The following is a 21,420-nucleotide window of genomic DNA, read 5'->3' on the forward strand; positions in this document are numbered from 1 at the left end:
CTTGAAACAAACAAAAATATAATATTTAATTAGCTTAATCAGCGTGAGTTCAATGTTGACTTCATGCTAACATATTTTGAAATGCGGAGTTATGGGGAACGGGCGGGTATGATTATTGGAAAGGGGAGGATGCGCCGAGAACCACCTAATTTATTTTGGTATACGGAGTGGATGAAGAAATTGCGGGTGTGAGGTTGGTCTGAGAGGGGCGGTGGTGAGAGAGGCGGGGGGGGGGGATGTTAAAGGAAAAAAGGGGAGGGATGGATGGGCTGTGCAATATCCTTCTGCGTATTATATCTTCCATTTGAGACCAGGTTAGTGAAAATTTGTTCAGTCATCACCGAAGCGGCTTAAATTCTGAAATATGCCAGGAACTTCCGGAATTATCGAGAGTGGACAATATATTTTTTAAGAATTTTTAATTCGCCGTCAGTGATCTAGGCAAGCGAATCGAAGTAATTTAATGTTCATTTCAATTTTAACCTACGAGATATTACGAATGTACCGGTTTATATGAGAAATTCCTATGTGACCGCAATAACCAACCTGTAACTCCGGAATCAAAAGTCAGAACTGAATGAAATTCGATAGCAGTCAATGGGAGTATTATATCTTTCATTTGAAATCAAGTTTGTGAAAATCGGTTAAGAGTTTGCTGGGAAATAGGTGTGACATTAGCTCAAGAACTTGACGAGTTCCCCGGGGGCATCAAGAATCGTTATAGGTGGCCAATGTGAATGTGATCATTAGTGATCTACACCCGCAAATTCAAGTGATGTTGGATTTGCATATGTATTACATCATTAGGACATCATAGGGTTACCAGTTTATATGAGAATTTGCTGTGTGACCGCACTCTTCAACCCGTAACTCTGGAACTGGAGTTCCGATCAACTAAAAGTTCAATTGCGTCTTATGGGAGCGTTATACCGTTCATTTTCAACTAAGCTTGTGCAAATCGGCTTAGCCATCTCTGGGAACAGTAAGTGACATTATTTGACAAACACATACATTCACACACATACATACACACAGACATTCTGCAATCTCGTCGAGTTGAATCGAATGGTATATGACCCTCGGCCCTCCAGGTTTCATGAATGCGAAATTATGAATAGTAAACATTATTCATAATTTCAAGAACTTGGTCACGGTTTTCGTAAATCGTTCAGTTCACGAAATCGTGACTTTTTGTTCATGAATTCATGAATGATTTTTTCCGCACGGCGTAGCACTAACTGAAGGTGGAATCTGCTCCGGGGAATCGGTTGCCGAAATATTCGAAAGTTGGTTGTAAGTTTAGTTTTTAGCGTTTCGGATTCGCCCCATCAGTAACTAGCACCATCTTAGTGCAAATTAGATGATAAATCAAAACAAGCACCAAAATTAGCACTAGTTAGACGCTCAATCCTAAATCCAACAAGTCATACGTCTTGCATGAACTAAGCAACTGGCATGTTCCGAATGATGTCTCGAAAGACAAGCACAGAAGCTCTGGTTTGCCGATGAGAATGCAAAATCCGAAGCAGTTTTCTGGTTTGGGAACCAAAACGCCTTGCACTATTAAAAAAATAGTTGTTTTCCGTACAAGATTCCGAATGATGAAAAGCATTGACATCAAGAAGTTAATGTGGGTAAACATACAAGTTATCAAAGTCACCCCGGAATACAAAAAACGGACTTCAAATTGTAATGATTTCTGAAAACACAATACTAGTAAGCGGACAATTTCAAATAAAACCATCCAATCTTGTTCTCATACATCAGGACATGATTTAAAAATATTAAACTTGGAAACAATGTGAAAACTACAAGAAATATTCCAGAAATTACAAAAAACAAATCCTAGTAGCCTACACGGCCGTTGTTTTCGGATTATGCCCAAAATATTTAAACTCCACCTCGGGTTCCGGGATAAGTTCATCGTGATTTGCAGATTAACTCGCTTTAATTAATTCCAAATTGACTTTTCATCCATTATTAGGATCAATATATCCAAGCCATTGACATTACCTCATCGAGTGATGATTTTTTGATAGGTCGACAACTGTAGCAGTGATCACGAAACTGTTCCTCGACAGTGACGTGGTTAATGCATCAAACTAGGCACTGGGAGATCGCTGGTATGATTCCTGCTCGAGGGTATATCTTTCCTCAGTTTGTCTCATTAAAAAGTGTATTTCCGCCGCATCTTTTTTCTCGTCGTTCGGGTAATTCTTTCGTTGTTTACATTTTGCCTCTTTTACGATTTTTGATATCAGCTGCCTCTTCGAAAATGAACTTTAAATTGTACGTTTGGAATCTCAACCGGCGCACAGAGGAGTAACTGGGGTCGAATCCTGGCCAAAACTATTTATTGCGGCTATTGCTGTTATTATACCTTAATATGAACTAAAAATAGTAAATAACTAGTTTTTGGGACAATTTGGCATCTATCCACCTACCAGTGCAGAGGTCATTTTTCTAGATCCTCCCGAATACTAGTATTTTCGAGGTCATCATTGTGAATACATTTGTTTTTCCCGATGCATGAACAATTGGTCAGTGGAAAAAGGAGAAAAAAGGGATACCTGTGCACATCTTCATAGATATACATTTTGCCAAACATAGTATTTGGCCCTACAGCATTTTGGTGTACCTCAAATTAGTGGAAATATCAATATTTTCAAATCGCTTGGAATTTGTGGATCGGAAAAGATCGGAAGAGATTGAATGTTTTTCGGATAGCCGGAATCTTGTTTTGTAATGTTGTTTCAGCAACTTTGCCGGATCTTGCCGTATAATGTAACTTTTTTATCATTCAAATTTGGAATAAAAAGTTAAAAAAGAGTGTTTCTAAAGCTGGTCCAATTTACCGAAACACTACTATTTTCGGTTATTTTTAAGCTGAGATTACACAAATAGTTGTGTTCAATTACGTTTGTTATAATATTGTCTTATTTAATACAGTCATCATCATTAGAAAGCGATTTTGCTGAATATATAATAAAAAATGATTAAAAACCCCTTAAAATATCACCATTTTGCATCCATGCAAAAAATCTTTAGCAATTTTTGGCAAACTCTTTATTTTGCCACAATATGCAGTATGCTTTTAGGTATCTAAAAAAAATATAAAAAAATAAAAAATCGAGAAAATTTTTTTTTGGTTATTGGCCAAGAATTTGTTCTAGTTACTCCTCTGTGCGGCGGTTCTGTCGCGCCTGTTTCATAACCGAATGTAAATACGCTTTCAATCCGGTGTCTTTACCAGGAGGCATGTTGGTAGACTTGAGTGATTAGTAGTTATGCCTATGCTCGACCCTCACCAACAGAGGATAAAACATAAGCCTGTAGGATATTAAGTCTGTTTCTAATGACCCTGCCACCTCTAGTTTTCCGATCTGTATACTTCACATTCTTGCTCTCACTTGAGTATTGTGGCTCTAAATTTTCATAAGTTTCCCTAACCAGTAATCTCTAGCTAATTGAATGCCATTAAAATGTAAAAAGAAAATGTGACTACATATTAGTCGAAATAAAAAAAAGGATAAAAGGTTTCTCTATAACTTCAACGTTTTTATATTAGAATCATTAAAGAAAATAAAATTTATAACTCACTACTAGGGGTATTAATTATCGATCCGATGGGACAAAAAAGGCGGTTTTATTCCAAGAACCTTCCTCAAAAACATCATACTGGTCATATACTATAATCCTCATTAACCCTTTCATGCCCAACTTTTTTCTAGTGCATGTAGGGTTTCAAAACTTTTTTGGCCTTGAAAACGGTTGGGTCAAGAAACACGAAAAGCCTATTTTCATAAAGATAGGTGCTTCCATGACAATGCTAGAAGCTGCTCAATTTTTACATTCTAATGCTCAATACAATTCTCCTAGAATAATTACAATAGTCCAATTACGTGGAAAACGTAGCCAACGACAGTCTAAATTGATAAGTTTTATCAGTTTTCAATAATATTGAAGATATATGAAAAAATCATGCTCGTGCTTTTTTTCATTACATCTAAATCTAAAAGAAACGTGAAACGGAGAAAATCGCGTGCAAAAATTTCCTTGCAACTTTTAAATTTCTTTGACAATTAAAGCACACACAATTCTACTATCACCTCTGCGTTTACTCATTGCCGGATCGTATAACCATATTACATGTTTTTCGCGAAGATAATAGGAAGATAATTGATAACTATTATTTTATTACATTTTGCCGATCACTTTTGCTATTATGTGCTTTTACATATGTGGACTTGGCAACACCGTTTGTAAAGAGCGAACACGAAATTATTGCGACACCGAAAATGTCATGCCAATTTTCTTATAATGTTTAAAATCAAACCAAAATTTTAGGGCAGTTTTATACATATATTTACTTCGAAAATCAAAAGAAAAGTTAATCGATGGAGCCTTGAGTGTAAAATTGAACGCATATTCGCTTGATGCCCTCCATCAAAGTCTTTACAGTGTCATCCGGTACCAGTTTCTCAGTTTTTTTTTTCATTTTCTTAACATGTCCTTCTCGTCTTTGACTGTCTTCTTGCTCTTCCGAAGTTCCCGCTTCATCATTGCCCAGTACTGCTGCACCGGGCGCAGCTCCGGACAGTTTGGCGGATTCATGTCCTTTGGAACAAAATGGACCGAATTGTCCTCATACCACTCCAGGACACTTTTAGAATAGTGGCATGATGCCAAATCTGGCCAAAATAGCGGAGCTTCGTAGTGCTGCTGCAAGAACGGCAAAAGGCGCTTCTCGAGGCACTCAGATTTGTAGATCTCGCCATTTACTGTGCCCTTTGTCACGAAAGGCTCACTCCTCAGTCCGCAAGAGCAGATGGCCTGCCAAATAAGATATTTGGAGGCGAACTTCGACATTTTCTGCTTCTTAAATTTGTCGTCCACATAGAACCAGCCATATTTTGTCAGCATCTTTTCGTAGAGCTTCTGTGCCCGAGTTTTAGCCGTCGATTGTTGCCGCTCATCGCGGTTTGGGAAGTTCTGTGCCTTGTCCAGCTCTCTTCTTTGCATTCTGGACGTAGCTCTGCGACATGCCGATCTTTTTAGCCAAATCACGGCTTGAGACGTTGGGATTTGCTTTAATCATCCGCTTCTCCTTTCCCTCCGTCTTTTTGTTCTCCGGTCCCGGTTTTCCTCCAGGTTTTCCTTTGCCATGGTCCAACATCAACCGCTCCTGGAACCGCTTCAACACTCTGGAGACGGTTGAATGGTGAATGTTCAACATTTTTCCCAACTGCCGGTGCGACAGATCAGGAAATTCCAGGTGTTTGGAAATAATTTATTCTCTCGACTCGCGTTGGTTCACCTCCATTTTCGTTGAATCGAAAAACACGACTTCGAGTTTGACAGCATGTAAACAATACACATCAATGAGAAAGTGTGCAAAATTTGGTTGATTTTTACCCAATGGTAAAAAAGTTATGCCCTGTTGAATGTGTCGCAATAATTTCGTGTTCGCCCTTTAGATGACACGTTTTACTGTGACGTTTTGGGAAACGGGCTTGTAGTTGTGATATGGTTCATGTGCTGTATTGCAACCGAGAGTGTAGATATGAGGTTTGGCATTGGAAAAAGATGCTAACTACAGTCGACTTGGAAAAACATCACAACGCAAAACATCACATCTACAAAGTATTGCAAAACTTTGGTATACTATATGTGACATTTTGCCTTAAGATTAAATTAACATGCAAAGAGTTCTATGCTAAATTTCACCCTAAGGAGGAAAATTTGGTAAAAACCAAAATTTCTCACTAGGGTGAAAATTTGTTGGTAAAAACCAGTCTTTGTACAGGAGGGCACAAATCCTTGCTTCATACTATGTTGTGCCCTCCTGTACAAAGACTGGTTTTTACCAACAAATTTTCACCCTAGTGAGAAATTTTGGTTTTTACCGAATTTTCCTCCTTAGGGTGAAATATAGCATAGTGCTTTCGCATAGGCCTGCTAAGCCAAGACAAGTTTCGGCTTCACTGTGTCTCATCGGCATAAACAGAACTTCTGCTCGAACGGGACATCACGTTTGATCAGTCGTTCGATTGAAACACATAGTGTGTTTTAGTTTTAAGGGATTTGCGTCAAGCCGGCGCTAATCTATTCCGACAATAAGTTAGTGTCGGTCTCTGATGAGGCGAAGCCGAAACGCAACATAGTATGCAAAGAGTTATTATTTTTCTCTATCATTTGTGGACGATAGAGAATCAATGCTTAGCCTTTATTTGGCATAATAAACTCAAGTTGTTTACATTTGTTAGATATGACGTTTTGAATAAACGGTATAGATTTGCGCACTAAGAACACAAAACCTATAACTAAATTAGTTATGAAATTTACGTTTTGAATTCCTCTCATCAGAATCTGACACCAACTTAGTGACAGGACTAACCTAGCAGACGATTGAGGCTAGCTCCAAAGACAAAAATACTTTTTGTATTTCCTAGCAAACCCCTAGTCCTGTGTGATGTATGTAGTAGCTTGGTTTGGATTAGCAACCCAATGCAATGTGCACTATATCAATCCGGCGCTAGCTAAGTCCTGTTACTAAGTTAGTGTCAGATTCTGATGAGACGAAGTCGAAACGTAACATTAATTTATGCGTTCAATAGGGGAACATGGGGAGACTTGACCAGGTTTTCAGCTAAAACTGCATAAATCTCTAAAAAAGCCTTCAATCCCTCAAAAGTCAATGAGACATAATGTACAAAGTTATTGTGCGTCTTCATGATTTTTTGCAGAATTTTTTTATTTCATTTTTGAAAAGGTACAAAAGTTTTTCTGTGATCCGGTGGCGTGGGGAGACTTGACCAAGAGAATTTTGAAAAATCGTAACAAAAAATAATGACATAAAACATACTGTAATTATTTTTTTCCATATTGTCGAGGTCCTTAGGTAGCAGTAAAAATATAAAACGGTTGCATTTGATAAATTTCAATTTTTTTAAATGCATTTCTTTTTAAGAATTAACTGTACTGCTTGCACTGCGTGTTCACACGTCACGAAATCAGTCCTACTGTTGCTAACTTTGTTTAATAATACTAAAATATAAAACCTTATGTTTGAGGTGGGATTTTTTTATGGCGTGATTAACATTAACAGTAGATACCAAAGCATAATAAATATCAGGAATTTTGCATCTTTCTTCAGTTAATTGCCACTTGGTCAAGTCTCCCCATAAAATCTTGGTCAAGTCTCCCCAACATTAGTTATTTCGTTCAATGTCATGCAAATTCTAGTAAACTATTCCAATGTTCCAATTTATGTAAAATCATTTTACTACTTCACAAAGATTAAGATGGTATATTAGTACATTAATTAGTAGTCGAGTAGATATGTCCATACAAAGTTTGATAAAAAATTACAATCTTTTCCTTACAAAAATTAGTTTTTTGTAAGGAAAAGATTTTTCATTCCAAACTTTTAAAATTTCCTTAAAGGATTGTAACAAGTCGTCGATGTTGTGCTATCTTATGACAAGCGCCATTTAGCACATTTCGAGAAAAACGATTTTTAAAGTTTGAGATTGAATATCTTGAAACTTATAAATGGTATAAACAATCCAAAGAAGACAATTGATGCTTCTATCTGTTCTGCATTAATCTCTCAAATATTACGAAGATCGGTTGACTATGTTACGAGTTTTTACTATGAATGTAAACCAAAGTCGCACTCACACGTGTCATAGGCGTGTATTGATGACAAAATTTGTATGACGTGTCATAATCGTGCATGGAAAATTTTCCATAGAAAAAAAATCATCACTTTTGAACTTTTATTCATATCTTTGGGTTCATTCGGTCTATAAACATTCGGTGAAATGCATTTTAAAGAAAATGAGTCAGGGAATCTAGAAAAAATGGTTATTCTTGATTACAGTGTTGCCAAATATATTTTATTTCCAGTTCAAAACTAAAACTGTGTTTTTCTCATAACTCGTATAATTTTCTTTCGAAAATGTTTATGCCATTGTGTTCCTCAGACATTTTCACACATAAAACCGTCTAAAACTTTAATATAACTTGAGTCAATTCCTAGATATAGTGGTTTGAAGCAAAAAACTCGCAATTTCTCATCATGTTTCTAGCTAGATCTAAGTAACCAAGTAGAATTTCAAAATTCTGAAAACGCCACTTTGTAGAGATTTTTCAAACAAGTAATGTGGCATATCTAACTCAGTTTACCCCAAAATGGCGTTTGTCATAAGATAGCACAACAGCGACGAAGTATAAAAATATTTTTGAAAAAATTTTAAGAATCGAATAAAAGCGCCATAGCCAAAAATAGAATTTTGCGCTTGGCCAACTCTCCCCATGTTCTCCTACATATATAAAATCATTATACTAAATTGTAAGGATTAACAGATAAAGGAAAACTTTAAAAAAAATATACTCGAACAGTTATACGAAGTTTGATTACAAATTACATCATTTAACGCATAATCTTTAAGCACTGAATATCTTCTTCGGTAGATGGACTTTTCATTCCAAACTTTTAAAATTACATTAGGGGATTAAATCACCTATAAAAAAGTTTTCATGAATAATTTACGGACCTAATACTACATGGCTTTACTGATTATAGAACCTCGCGCATAGTCAAGTCTCCGTAGGTTCCTCTACAAAATATATTTTTTCACAAGAAATTGGTAAACAAAACTTAGGCAAATAAAACTATTTTTTTCGAAATGTTGTTTCTAAACGTAGTGATAGTTTCTCATCGTTGTCGACGATGAAACTTTCAAGTACTCTGCCCGATGCCATTCCCACGGCATACATATTCCAGATCTCAGATACCGGGAGGCACGATTGTATCCAAAATCACACCGTTCACAGGACGTTCCTCGGTACCCGTGGGGACAGCGGCATTCCTCCACGCGGCTCATCTTACCCAATCCATGGTAAGCAAGCTTGGTAGATGCATCCATGACCAGCGGCGTACTAGCGGGACTATATACACCACCCAACGGGTACATTCTGATTAGGAATGTGTCTATGTAGGACAACACGGTCATCAGATCGTCACGGCTGGTCTTTTTTCCATCGAGTCGGCGGAAGTTGGCTTCGTGCAGCAGAACAGCTATTTTGTTCAGTTGTCCAGTTAGCAGTTGTGGTTTGTACTTAAACAACAGGGTAGTGTTGTAACCCTAGAATATGACAAAGACATCAAGTGCGTAACTTTTTATAACGAACATCAAAGCGTACTTTTAGGATGACATCTGGGTCTTCTCGTTGGTAGGAAGTACTGTCAATCTGAACTTCATACCGAAGCAATCCACCGTACGAATCAACTTGATATTCAATGAATTTGAAAGGAAGTCGATAGTATGGAGTTGTATTTCTTGGAACATCCGTGAACTTATCATAGACTTTCATTCCTAGTTCTTGATTAAATTGTCCTGAGTTTTGTAATGTAGCATATTTCATTCGCCAATCGTTCATCGCCATTGTGTACTACAAGTACGAAAGTTACTTTAGAATCATGTTGCCCATGCTTACTTACGTTCCAACGGTACAGCTCAGAGGCATGACATAAACTGGAAACTCCAGAACAGAAACACTTTATGCAAGCCTTTCTTTTATCAGCCTCATTGAAAAAGCCATCCTTGCAAACGTTTCCAGTCACGGTCACATGCGTTACTACCGTAGACTCCAACGATGCCTTCGGTTGTCTAGCAACACAACTGTAGTTTCCACTGTCGATCAACCGAATTCGACAACTGAGCAGCCCGACACCCTCTTCGGTTGTCCAGTCACAGTTCGCTTCTGGCTGCTTATCATTCATTTTCCATTCGATAATCGGTGGTGGGCTACCCCCGGCAATGCATGTTAGGTTCATCAAAGCACCAACAGCAACCGTAACATTTGGCGAAGGTTGCTCAAGCCACATCGGAAGTGTGCAGTTCTCTTCATCAGACCCATCAACACAGTTGCGGAAGCCATCACAGCGAACGGTTTGCGATACAGACCACCCATTTCGGCAACGGAACGGTCGATACCGGAGGGGTGTTTTGTCCACTGAAAAGTTTAAACGATGGTATTATTCGTATAAGCTAGTGGTTATCGATTAGTACCTGCCGTACAGAGATGTAGATTCCATATAAGTGTTGGTAAAAGTAGAGTTATATAGTAGACGCTTGACATACTGCTAAACAGTATTGAAAACTTAATTTCTAGTGATGCTCCACGTCTGACATCACAAACAATTGCGTCTCCTGCTCGGTAGTCTAAATATTGCGATAACTGTAAACGATGTGTGAAATAGCGAAAATACAACTATGTAACATCTTATCATCTTACGTTGCTCTCGGGTTGAGAGGTTATCGGTTCCACGTACTGCAACTAAGTAACAAGGTTCCGAGTTATTAATTTCAACTATTTAATAGTGAATCGAACATTCACTTCTTTCGATAGAAATAGTTTCAAAGATGCATTCTTCACTAACGGTGGTTTGTACTATCCTGGCAATTTGCTTTGGATTTAGTAAGAAAATCTTCGCTCTGTATTACCCCAATAAGCCGGTGTTCTTTCGCAGGTCTGCAATCGGAGGAGTCTGCATTTCCGACACAGCTGAATGCCGTTGTTTCGGAGGGTAAACGATTAAAGTTAAATGTCGAAAATGTATTCTATCCGGGTATGCGATGGCGCCTGAACGGTGAACCCGTGTCGGAAAAATGTGAAATAACGGTAACGGCAAACTCCAGCATTCTCATTTGTCCCGCTATGGATAGGGTTGACGAAGGGCGGTACGAGTACCAGGGGATTCGTGAGGATGGTCAAAGTGAAACGCTTCTAGTGGTGGATGTAAAAGTTGTTGAATGTACGGAGGAATTGACTGCGAAGCCATTGGCGGATGACTTACGAGAGGCTCCATCAGATGAATGCTTCTGTTCAGGGATCACCGACCAATGTTGGAAGGCTCGGAACCTTTTCAGGAGTCAGGTTGATGTTCTTTGAAAAAAATCATTTAACTTTGTCTATAATAGATATTCATCTTTTTAGATAGCAGTCAATGTAACTGAAGCTGACATGATTGATTTAAAAATACGCCAAGATGTAGTTGAGGAAGAAGAGAACGAAGACTCCCTTCATGAGACATTTACTTATTACGCATTACCAAGAAATCTTACAGGAAATTTATTAAAATCCTACGGAGGTTATCTTGAATTTCCTACCAATGATGACGGTGTGGACGAAGATGGTCCGGATGTGGTGCTGAAAGGACGAAGGCACGATTTAGTTTACCATAACCCCCGCCTGTTGGTGAGTGAAGAGCACAGCACTACCAGGATCCACATGACCGAGAATAGCTGGTACCAGTTGGATGGAAGCTCGGTTTCTAAGCAGACGTTTATGGCTGTATTGTCGAAAGTGAAATCGTTCTATATCAAATGCAATCAGTTTCGACGGACGGATCCTTTGACAATCGTTCTTGATAGTGCCGTCGAGGAAGATCTAGGTATGGGACCGGTAGCGACAGTGGAAGAGTGCAATTGTCGTACTGGTTATGCAGGGTTGTCTTGTGAAGGTTGCACCCGAGGTTACTATAGACGGCAAGCCGTTGGCATACAAGGAATTTGTGTTTCGATCAAGGAAAAATGGGAGTCGATGAAAGCAACGCTCGGGTGGAGGCATAGGATGGAGCAATTACGCAACGTAGTCTGAACTTGGTTTATTATTTGGGAGTGCCCATGAGTCGAAGTCGAGTAAACTAACGAAAATTGGACATGCAAATTGAAAATCGTATCACACAATGTCAGTAGCGGATCCAAGAGGAGGTCATGAGGATGCGAACCCCTACTGAAAATTTTCAACCTGTTGAGGAATTTTCAATTAGTTTGAATTTTATATTAGTTTCAAACTCAAGATCTTTTAAAAACAATTTCATCAAAAATAAGATTTTTGCGTATTACGTATTGTACAATGTTCAAATCGAAATTTCGAACTCCTCCCAAAAGTTTTTCTGGATCCACCCCAGCACAATGTATATTTTTGTGCGTCTTATTTTATTGGACATTATTGAATTCGAAGAATGTACCTAGATTTATCCTAAAACATATTCTAGACTCATGCATTCTTAAAAGGAGTACATCTATCGTTATCCCAACAAAAAAATTAGCTAGAAAATGGCTTGTACAGTTCTTGTTCAGCTTATTCTCTCGTATCAAAGGCTTGTTCAGCTTTCATTGTTTGTTGGGATATTTTTTTACTAAAACTGTGTTTTAATTATTCGGCTACCGTAACTTTGGTCACATTCGAAGTAAAATCTTCACCTGACAGAAAGACCCGTGTAAGACTATTGGGTAAAATACGATGTTAATTTGAAATTACATTACTGTAACTCTTGGTGAAAGAAATTCTTCCAAAGTTTCGAAAACAATGCTCGTGTGGTGACATGCGATTTAGCCGATTTTTTCCACTATGATATGAGAAATTAAGCGTTAGGTTCCAATTTTATAAAATATAATTTCAATTGTTTATTTCATAAGACTCGAAACGTTGGCCACACGGAATTATGGGTTTTTCTATGCCATGAAAAACCGGTCGACCACACAATATGATCATCGCCGATTCCAACGAAACTTTGCAGTTGTGTTCGGTGATTTTCTCTGGCATTTATAATATTTTGATAAAAGAACATTTTTTCAAAAGGACGTAAACGTTATTGCGTGCATTACTTTCATTTTTTGTTCGATTAGGGGAACATGGGGAGACTTGACCAAGCGCAAAATTCTATTTTTGGATATGGTGTCTTCTATTCGATTCTTAAATTTTTTTCAAAAATATTTTTATACTCATTTCGATCCCTTAAGGTAATTCTAAAAGTTTGGAATGAAAAATCCTTTCCTTACAGAAAATATTACGCGATTAATAAATTTGCATTAAATGATGAAATTTTTTATCAAACTTTGTATGGACATATCTACTCGACTACTAATTACTATTAATGTACTAATCCTTCTTAATCTTTGTGAAGCAGTGAAATGATTTTACATAAATTGTAACATTGGAATAGTTATTACTAGAATTTGCATGGCAATGAGCGCAATATCTAATGTTGGGGAGACTTAACCAAGTTTTTATGGGGAGACTTGACCAAGTGGCAATTAGCTGAAGAAAGATACAAAATTCCTGATATTTATTATGCTTTGGTATCTACTGTTAATGTTAATCACGCCATAAAAATCCCATCTCAAACATAAGTCTTTATATTTTAGTATTAGTAAACAAAGTTAGCAATAGTAGGACGGATTTCGTGAAGTGTGAACATGCAATGCAAGCAGTACAGTTAATCCTTAAAAAGAAATGCATTAAAAAATCGAAATTTATCAAATGCAACCCTTTTATATTTTTACTGCTACCCAAAGATCTCGACAATATGGAAAAAAATAATTACAGTATGTTTTATGTCATAATATTTTGTTATGATTTTTCAAAATTCTCTTGATCAAGTCTCCCCATGTCTTGGTCAAGTCTCCTCGCAGTGGGGAGACTTGACCAAAAAAAAAAACGATCTCAGAAAAACTTTTGTAACTTTTCAAAAATTAAATTCAAATTCTGCAAAAAATCATGAAGACGCACAATAACTTTGCACATAATATCTCAATGACTTTTGAGGGATTGAAGGCCTTTTTAGAGATTTATGCAGTTTTAGCTGAAAACCTGGTCAAGTCTCCCCATGTTCCCCTACTGTATTTTAAACAGCAAAACTATCTGATAACGAGTTACACAGAATGAATAATTCCGCGCAAAGAAATACACACTGGAAAAAATACCGTGTCATGTATCACAAAAATAAATATTCGGACCTACCTAAGCAAATCGCTCTTTTAGGTGGGTAGATATGAAAGAATTTATCGGTCAAAGGTCCTAATTGTTAGTTTGAAACCTCAGCTACATTTTGGAGGCATACACATTCACTTATACCACTCCTTGGCAGTGCTAGGTGACGATTTGCAATTAATTGATTTTTCATTGAAGATTTTTTTTTTACTCATTTGAAGCAAAAATTACTGTTTTTCGCAAAAATTTCATCCAATTTATGAATAAAAACCCCCTTATACAAAAATTATCTCGAAACTCAACGTAGTGGTTAGGTTTTTTTTTACATAAAATATGTATGCAAAGTTTGAAATTAATCTGTTGAGTAGTTTTTGAATGGCAGCTAACACCGCAAATCGTGTTTTTCCAGAATCGCTCTACAAAAGCTTCGTCGCACAGAGGAGTAACTAGAACAAATTCTTGGCCAATAACCAAAATTGTTGTTTCGTTAATTTTTTTTACCTACCTAGAAGCCTACTGTATAACGTGGCAAAATTATGAATATGTCGAAAATTGTTAAAGAATTTTTGCAATGATGAAAAATGGTAATATTTTAAACGATGCAACAAAATGGATTTTTTTTTTAACTTTTTGGGAAAGTGTTTTATATTGAAAGGCAAGTTGAGGGCTTTTGAAAATCAATAGTTTTGAACATTTTCAATGCACAGGGGGTCCGCCGATGCATCAAAATTGATTTTTTTCAAAATTTTGGGACTGTTTTATATTGAAAGGCAAGTTGAGAGCTGTTGAAAATCAATAGTTTTGGACATTTTCAATGCACAGGGGGGTCCGCCGATGTGTCAAAATGGAATTTTTTTCAACTTTTTGGGAAAGTGTTTTATATTGAAAGGCAAGTTGAGGGCTTTTGAAAATCAATAGTTTTGAACATTTTCAATGCACAGGGGGGTCCGCCGATGCATCAAAATGGAATTTTTTTCAACTTTTGGGAAAGTGCAAGTTGAGGGCTGTTGAAAATCAATAGTTTTGGAAATTTTCAATGCACAGGGGGGTCCGCCGATGCATCAAATGGAATTTTTTTCAACTTTTGGGAAAGGGCAAGTTGAGGGCTGTTAAAAACAATAGTTTTGGACATTTTCATTTAACAGGAGGCTCTGTCGAAGTATCTAATTGGGAATGATTTCAACTTTTTGGGAGTGTTTTATAGTGAAGGGCAAGTTGTTGGCAGATAAAAATCAATTGTTGACATTTTAAATGAGCTTGGGGTCTGTCAATGTATTACAAATATTAAACAGTAGGGGCTTTTGATAAATGTTTAAGCAAAGGAGACAGACCTCGAACAAATTTTCAAAGTAGATTTGTTTTTAAAAAGATGATTTTTTCACTATGTGAAGGACGAGGTTCAAAAATTGGCAAAATAGTAAATCCTTTCTGGAGCATATTTTTCTTGTCTTAGAGATGCAAAATTAGCAAAAACCAAAAAATCATTTATTTTAAATTTTGCGCTGGAAGACCCCCTTAAGGGAAATTTTTACGAAATAATCCGAAAGGATTACAAGGCTATGTCTAGGGACGATAGAAGAATATTTTAATAGCTTCGATTTATTAAAAAGAAAGAAAAAATATTAGAGGCGTGCGCCCCGCCGCCGCCGCTTGTAGGTAAAAATTAGAGGCGGCGCACCTCTAAAAAATATTTCCCGCACTGACCTGACCATTAAAACGTTTCTGTTGGAAAAGTCTTTGCACTCCGTAACACAAAACTACTTTTAGAAAAATACTAAAACAAGGTGGTCTAATTCTTAAGGCTCAATATCATCAATATCAAGTATCTTAAGTAGAGCTTTTTTCTCGGCTTGCTTTTTTTCATTGTAGGACTTATCGACTCTCCAAAACAAGGTTATTGGATGCGTGGTTTTCACACATAAATAACGAGCATAATCCATAACAATAAATCAAGGAGTTAACATGATTCTGTGAAAAAAAAAATTGGCGTAAAGTAGCCCCCTTGTGGGGGTGACTTTACGCCAATTTTAGCTCTTTAGATTTCACGTTCAATCTTGATTTTCCAAAAGTTCTTTTCAATGACTTTGGAGGTACTTGTGCCATATGTAAAACATCGAACAGTTTCAAATTTGAAGTTGCGTGATCGTAGTTCTTGAGTGTAATGTACAAAACGTTCTATTTTTGGCGTAAAGTAATCACCAATGACGGTATTTCAAAACCCACTCGTCAAACTCGTTCCAAAAACAAAGATAATTACAAAAATATTGATATCCGACGAACTAGTTATGAAAAAAAAGTTCAACAGACGTATTTTTGGAGTCAATACGTTTTTATGTACAACGTATCCAACACTTAAATTTATTTAGCGCAGCTCTGTCTACAAAACTATATAATCCTAACAATAGCAAAACAAACTTTAATTTCGTTTTTACTCTTAATTTACTATAATAAACACTTAATTTACTATTATAAACCGAAGCTGTTAATGTATTCTTCTATAGTCCCTAAACATAGGCTTATAACTTTTTCTGATTTTGTATAAATTTCACTTAAGGAGGTCTTCCAGCACAAAATTAAAAAAAAACTCTAAGGCACGGAAAATATGCTCAAGAAAGGATTCGCACGAATTGGACTTGGTTCGTCTGCTAGAGCTTATCAAACATATGTTAATATGAGGCTGAAAAAAACGGGTTAAAAAGCTGATAAAATCAGTGGCTGACAAAATCGGGTTAAAAAGCTGATAAAATCTGGGTAGACAAAATCGGGAGCTGATAAAATCGGGTCTTAACTTTATTAACTTTTCTAAGTAACTTGAACAATTTTGAATTGCTCGAAAAATAAAAAAATGGATAACGCAATCTTTAGCCTTAATTATTGTAGACAAAGAAAAGACCTTTATCAGCCCCCGATTTTGTTTATCCCCAATTTTGTCAGCTTTTGACGATTTTGTCATATTTATAAAAAAGAAAGAAATAAACAAAACAATTTTCCAAAAAAAAAATCAATTTTGACACATCGGCGGACCCCCCTGTGCATTGAAACTGTCCAAAAGTATTGATTTTCAACTACCAACAACTTGTCCATCAATATAAAACACTTTCCCGAAAAGTAGAAAAAATTCAATTTTAACACATCGGCGGACCCACCTGTGTATTGAAAATGTTCATAACTATTGATTTTGAACTACCAACAACTTGTCCTTCAATATAAAACACTTTCCCGAAAAGTTGAAAAAAAATCAATTTTAACGCATCGGCGGACCCCCCTGTGCATTGAAAATGTTCAAAACTATTGATGTTCAACTACCAACAACTTGTCGTTCAATATAAAACACATTCCCGAAAAGCTGAAATCGTTAGCATTTGGATAATTTTGCATCCCTACATGTGTGCTGGATCGCTCTCACTCCCAAAATCATTTGGCCAAATCATCATCATAAGGAGTTTCTTACAATAATCATGTACAATACCATCAACCCCGATTTTGCATCTTTTCTATCGTACCTGATTTTCTCAACTTCATAATCCTGATCAAAAAAAAAAAATCATAATCAGGCCGTGATCACAGGCGGTGATTTTGTTGCAATGATTTTTTGTTAGCACATTATCGCTTCAGAGAAAATCACTAGCGATTTTTTATGGTTGTGATCATAGCACTGCATGATCAGCAGTGATAATTATCACTGATGATTTTTGATTTTCGGTGATTTTCCCAGCACTGCTTCAGCCTAAAACTAACTGAAAATAGTAGTGTTGCTGTGCACCGGACCCAATTTAAAAAAAATGCGTTTTTTAAACATTTTATTCCAAACTTGAATGATAAAAAAGTTATATTAAACGGCTAGATCCGGCAAAGTTGCTGAAGCAGTATTACAAAACAAGATTCCAGCTATCCAAAACATATAAGAACTCTTCCGGACTTGTCCGATCTACAAATTCCAAGCGATTTAAAAATTTTGAAATTTTTACTAATTTGGGGTACACCGAAATGCTGTAGTACAATGTTTGGAAAAAATGTATCTCTATGAATACGTGCACAGACATTCCTTCCCATCTTCCTTTTCCACTGTTCATTTGTTTATGCAACTAGAAAAACAAATGTATTCACAAAGATATCCTCGAGATTACTAGTATTCGAAAGGATATAGAAAATTGACCTCAGCATGGATAGATTCCAAATTGTTCCAAAAACTAGTTATTGTATATTTTTTGTTCATATTAAGGCACAATAACAGCAATAGCAGCAGTAAATAATTTTGGCCAGGATTCGACCTCAGTTACTCCTCTGTGCGTCGCCGAGTCGCTTGTCTATATTTTTGCATAGAAAAATTACAAAATGTTATTGAAATAATACATTATAATGAATAATGTTTTGATCAATTCGCTTCACCCAGATTTCTAAACAAAATTCTCTAAAAAGTGTTTTATTCAAGTTGAAACCCTTACCCTTCCTTCTCCTTAATCTCGATTTTGACATGATGACATGTTTTGAGGATGGCGAAAAATGAAACACGTTATATCTCCTTTCCAAAAATAAAACCTGCAGAATGAGATTCATCTGTCAAAATTAATGTCTCAGACTAGCGCTTCCACGAATATGTACGACAGTCAGAAAGTCTTACGATTTTCTGAGAAATCGAGGGATCTGAATTACCCCCACGGTCTTAATAACCCTGAGTTACCCTACATCTGTAATAACACATTGAAAATGTAAAAGTGTGCGCGTTTTTCCAAAAGTTTTTTCAAGAAAGTTGTAGTTTAATTTAAAAAAATATGATACGTCAACGAAGGAGAGAGAAGGAATATCTAATCAAAATTTTTTGGGCGAGGCATTGATTAACCCGTAGCTGGAATTGCAAGCGAACCTGTGGTCCTCTCGTTTGCCCGGTTTACTTAAACATAGGGGCTATAGCTAGTTAAAAGCCGACTGAGCGGCAGCGGAGTCGGACAGTGCACTAGAAAGCGATGTGGCGTAGCCACATTAGTCAGTGTTTGTGTATAAAGTGTCCGTTTTTGCTTCAGATAGTTGGTATTTGCGACTCATGCCAGCCTGTTCCAGTGGTCTAATAACTCTCAGCACGCTAATATCATAGATTCCCTGTTTAAAGAGTTGCCATAATGATTTCAGGTTAGCTAAGGTCAGTTACCTGACTAGTGGGATACGAAAGCTGAAGTTTAACTATAATGTATGCATTGTTTGTTGTAGTTTGACATTACAACCAAATGTAATAAACTTTATTATTAGTTTGAAGAGTAAAAATTTCGCATGAATTCATTAAATTTAATTTTTCTTGTGCATAAGCACATATTAATAGATCGTTTTACATTTTCTTTTCTTATGGATCGTTTTGTCAATATCCATGAACCATAATTTAACGTTCGATGTATGAATCATTTGTAATGTTCATTTTTACATCTTCTATGGACCAAGAAAAATTATATTGCAAACATTTTCATCAAATTTATGGAACTTTTTCTAAAATTTTATTGCTCCATTTTTTAATACCGTGGAACATTTTTGTCGATATTATGGAACATATCAACGTGTTTTAATGTACATTGTTAATATTCTATGGATCAATGTCAGTTAATTTATGGCGCAAAATGTATCATTTTATGGAACATTTCCAATATTTTTATGGGGCATTGGTTGATTTTAATTGCTCTTTTATTACTATTTTAGTGCTCTTTTGTGACTATTTTATGGTTCAATTTTACATAATCTATGGATCAAATCACCCTTTTTTATGGATCATTCACACTGCTTTATGGATTTTCAGTTTTGTTTTATGGAACATGGACAACTTTTTCATGGATCGTTTTTCAATTTTTTATGGATCATTTTTGTTGTTTTAGCGGCGCAAACTTAGGGCTGCCCAGCAGAATGGTATAGATGTTGATCAACACACCATCCTGGGCAATTGTTACGCCGCTGAGCAATTTGTTCAGCTCTAGGTCATTTCGAATGGTGAGTTGCTGCCGACAAGGGATAATCTTGTTCTTTTTTGTTTGCACAGGTTGTGTTTTCTGCCAGCTCCAATATTTCGGCGGGAAGATATTCCATTACGGCCGCAAACTAGACGGATGCTCCAGTGTAGTAGCAATTTTTCAACAGACGATGGAATCGGCTGACAGAAAATTGGAGACCGGCACAAATCGAGCGGGATTATGGTTTTCCCTTCATCATTCCTCCTTTACCGCATCCAGACGTAGCGAGCGTATGTGTGCTGTACCCAGCACGAATGTAACACACGAATGATGCCACACTCTCATACGACCCTCGCTTTTGTACTCGGTTCAGTTTACGTTCGATGCCAAATGGGCTGGCCATCGAATGAAAACAGTTTACTTCCACCGTCAAAGAGCTTCGAACAAAAACTGTTCAAGATTTGCGGCTCGGTGCATGCAATTAGTGGGAACCAATCAGGAGCTTCATTCAGATGACTACAATCGGTTTTCCCGTGTGTATACGCTAATTTCAACCAGTCGGATATGAAAGTAATAGTTGGTGAAGGAAAAGATTTTCAAATTTAATTCTTGGTTGATAGGTTAATAGCGCCAGTAAGAGCTAATTAGTTTTCTAAAGAAAATGTTCTCTGGGTGGGAGGTTTTTGTTCCAATTGGATCTCGTTACTAGCACGAAGCTGTACATACCAATCAATACAGTCAGTTCACGGAGCCCACTGAATCTCAATACTCATTTTCTCTCCCGATGTTGAGATGTAGTCTCCTGCCATCCAACAAGGTTGACTATTGGAAAACCAACCAAAATCACAATTGTTTATGTTCAAGATTTGCGGTTGGGTGCATGAAAATAGCGGTAACCGGGTCGGGTGTTTTAAGGTTGCACGGAGAATGGGCAAAAATCTGATTTTTCTCTCTAACCAACGGAAAATAATTGTCTCTGCTAGTAGTAGGTAACGTCACAAAGGGGCCGTACATAAATGACGTAGCTTTTTTACGGCATTTTTTTACCCCTCCCTCCCCCTCATAGCATTTGGTCACAAAATGCTAACCTAACCTAACCTAACGTAGCATTTACGAACCTCCCCTGTGCAACGCGGCGGGAGGATGACAAAAAAATTAGATATGTTTTTCAATTATTTTGAATACATGTCATTTCAAAATATTTGACGACATTTATCAACATTTTCATAATAATAGCAAATTGCGTACAAAATAAGCCCATTTCATGACAAATACAGTGTTGCTAGTTTCGTTTTGAATTTTATATGCCAAGGGGAGCATGAACAGAAGTTCTCTTCGTTCACAATCCTGCAGCTGCCAATGATTCTAAGAAGCATACGTTCATCTAAATTTCTAAATTTCGTTTGCTTGAATCCGAAGAGAAAATTAATTCAGTTACCAAACTAAGTCTACTAGTTAGCAACATTAGCTAACTAATGTAGCATGTTAAATCCGCATATTGAATCTTTTCGTAATTTTGCGAGCTTGTAAGTCCGCGAATCGTAAAGTTTAGCTCATGAAAAGTAATTTATGTGAATTTAAATTGATTTGTCTTGGGAATGGAGAAACATTAAATTGTTTTCTCTAATCAATGGGATTTGCTGCCCGTCAAAAAAATTTAAACTTATTGCTACGTCGCACAACTTCTGACCTTACCCTCCCCCTC

The 21,420-nt window shown here is 36.8% G+C and overlaps 3 protein-coding genes across 4 annotated transcripts in view; 1 reads left to right on the top strand and 2 right to left on the bottom strand.

Annotated features, from left to right (window-relative positions):
- Positions 1–21,420, bottom strand: part of LOC131688471 (putative transcription factor SOX-15) — a 259,207-nt gene that overhangs the window by 27,603 nt on the left and 210,184 nt on the right. The window lies entirely within an intron of this gene.
- LOC131688472 (basement membrane proteoglycan-like) lies at positions 8,472–10,221 on the bottom strand. The gene is made up of 4 exons (XM_058972750.1): positions 10,080–10,221; positions 9,509–10,023; positions 9,211–9,459; positions 8,472–9,152 (listed from the first exon to the last, which is right to left on the bottom strand). Exons 1-4 carry the CDS (start codon positions 10,147–10,149, stop codon positions 8,703–8,705), a joined length of 1,284 nt encoding a protein of 427 aa, XP_058828733.1. The 5' UTR covers positions 10,150–10,221; the 3' UTR covers positions 8,472–8,702.
- On the top strand, positions 10,425–14,312 carry LOC131688473 (basement membrane proteoglycan-like). The gene is made up of 3 exons (XM_058972751.1): positions 10,425–10,488; positions 10,541–10,947; positions 11,008–14,312. Exons 1-3 carry the CDS (start codon positions 10,434–10,436, stop codon positions 11,668–11,670), a joined length of 1,125 nt encoding a protein of 374 aa, XP_058828734.1. The 5' UTR covers positions 10,425–10,433; the 3' UTR covers positions 11,671–14,312.

The sequence above is a fragment of the Topomyia yanbarensis genome, chromosome 3 (assembly GCF_030247195.1).
Source record: "Topomyia yanbarensis strain Yona2022 chromosome 3, ASM3024719v1, whole genome shotgun sequence".
NCBI lineage: Eukaryota > Metazoa > Arthropoda > Insecta > Diptera > Culicidae > Topomyia > Topomyia yanbarensis.

Excerpts from the sequence above, each read along its gene's own strand:
- LOC131688472 (XM_058972750.1), bottom strand. The coding sequence starts at position 10,149 with ATGTCAAGCGTCTACTATATAACTCTACTTTTACCAACACTTATATGG. Across the intron at positions 9,460-9,508 it reads CTGAGCTGTACCGTTGGAAC|TACACAATGGCGATGAACGA; the intron begins GTAAGTAAGCAT and ends TCGTACTTGTAG. Across the intron at positions 9,153-9,210 it reads ACCCAGATGTCATCCTAAAA|GGTTACAACACTACCCTGTT; the intron begins GTACGCTTTGAT and ends GTCATATTCTAG.
- LOC131688473 (XM_058972751.1), top strand. The coding sequence starts at position 10,434 with ATGCATTCTTCACTAACGGTGGTTTGTACTATCCTGGCAATTTGCTTT. Across the intron at positions 10,489-10,540 it reads GGCAATTTGCTTTGGATTTA|GTCTGCAATCGGAGGAGTCT; the intron begins GTAAGAAAATCT and ends GTTCTTTCGCAG. Across the intron at positions 10,948-11,007 it reads GGAACCTTTTCAGGAGTCAG|ATAGCAGTCAATGTAACTGA; the intron begins GTTGATGTTCTT and ends TCATCTTTTTAG.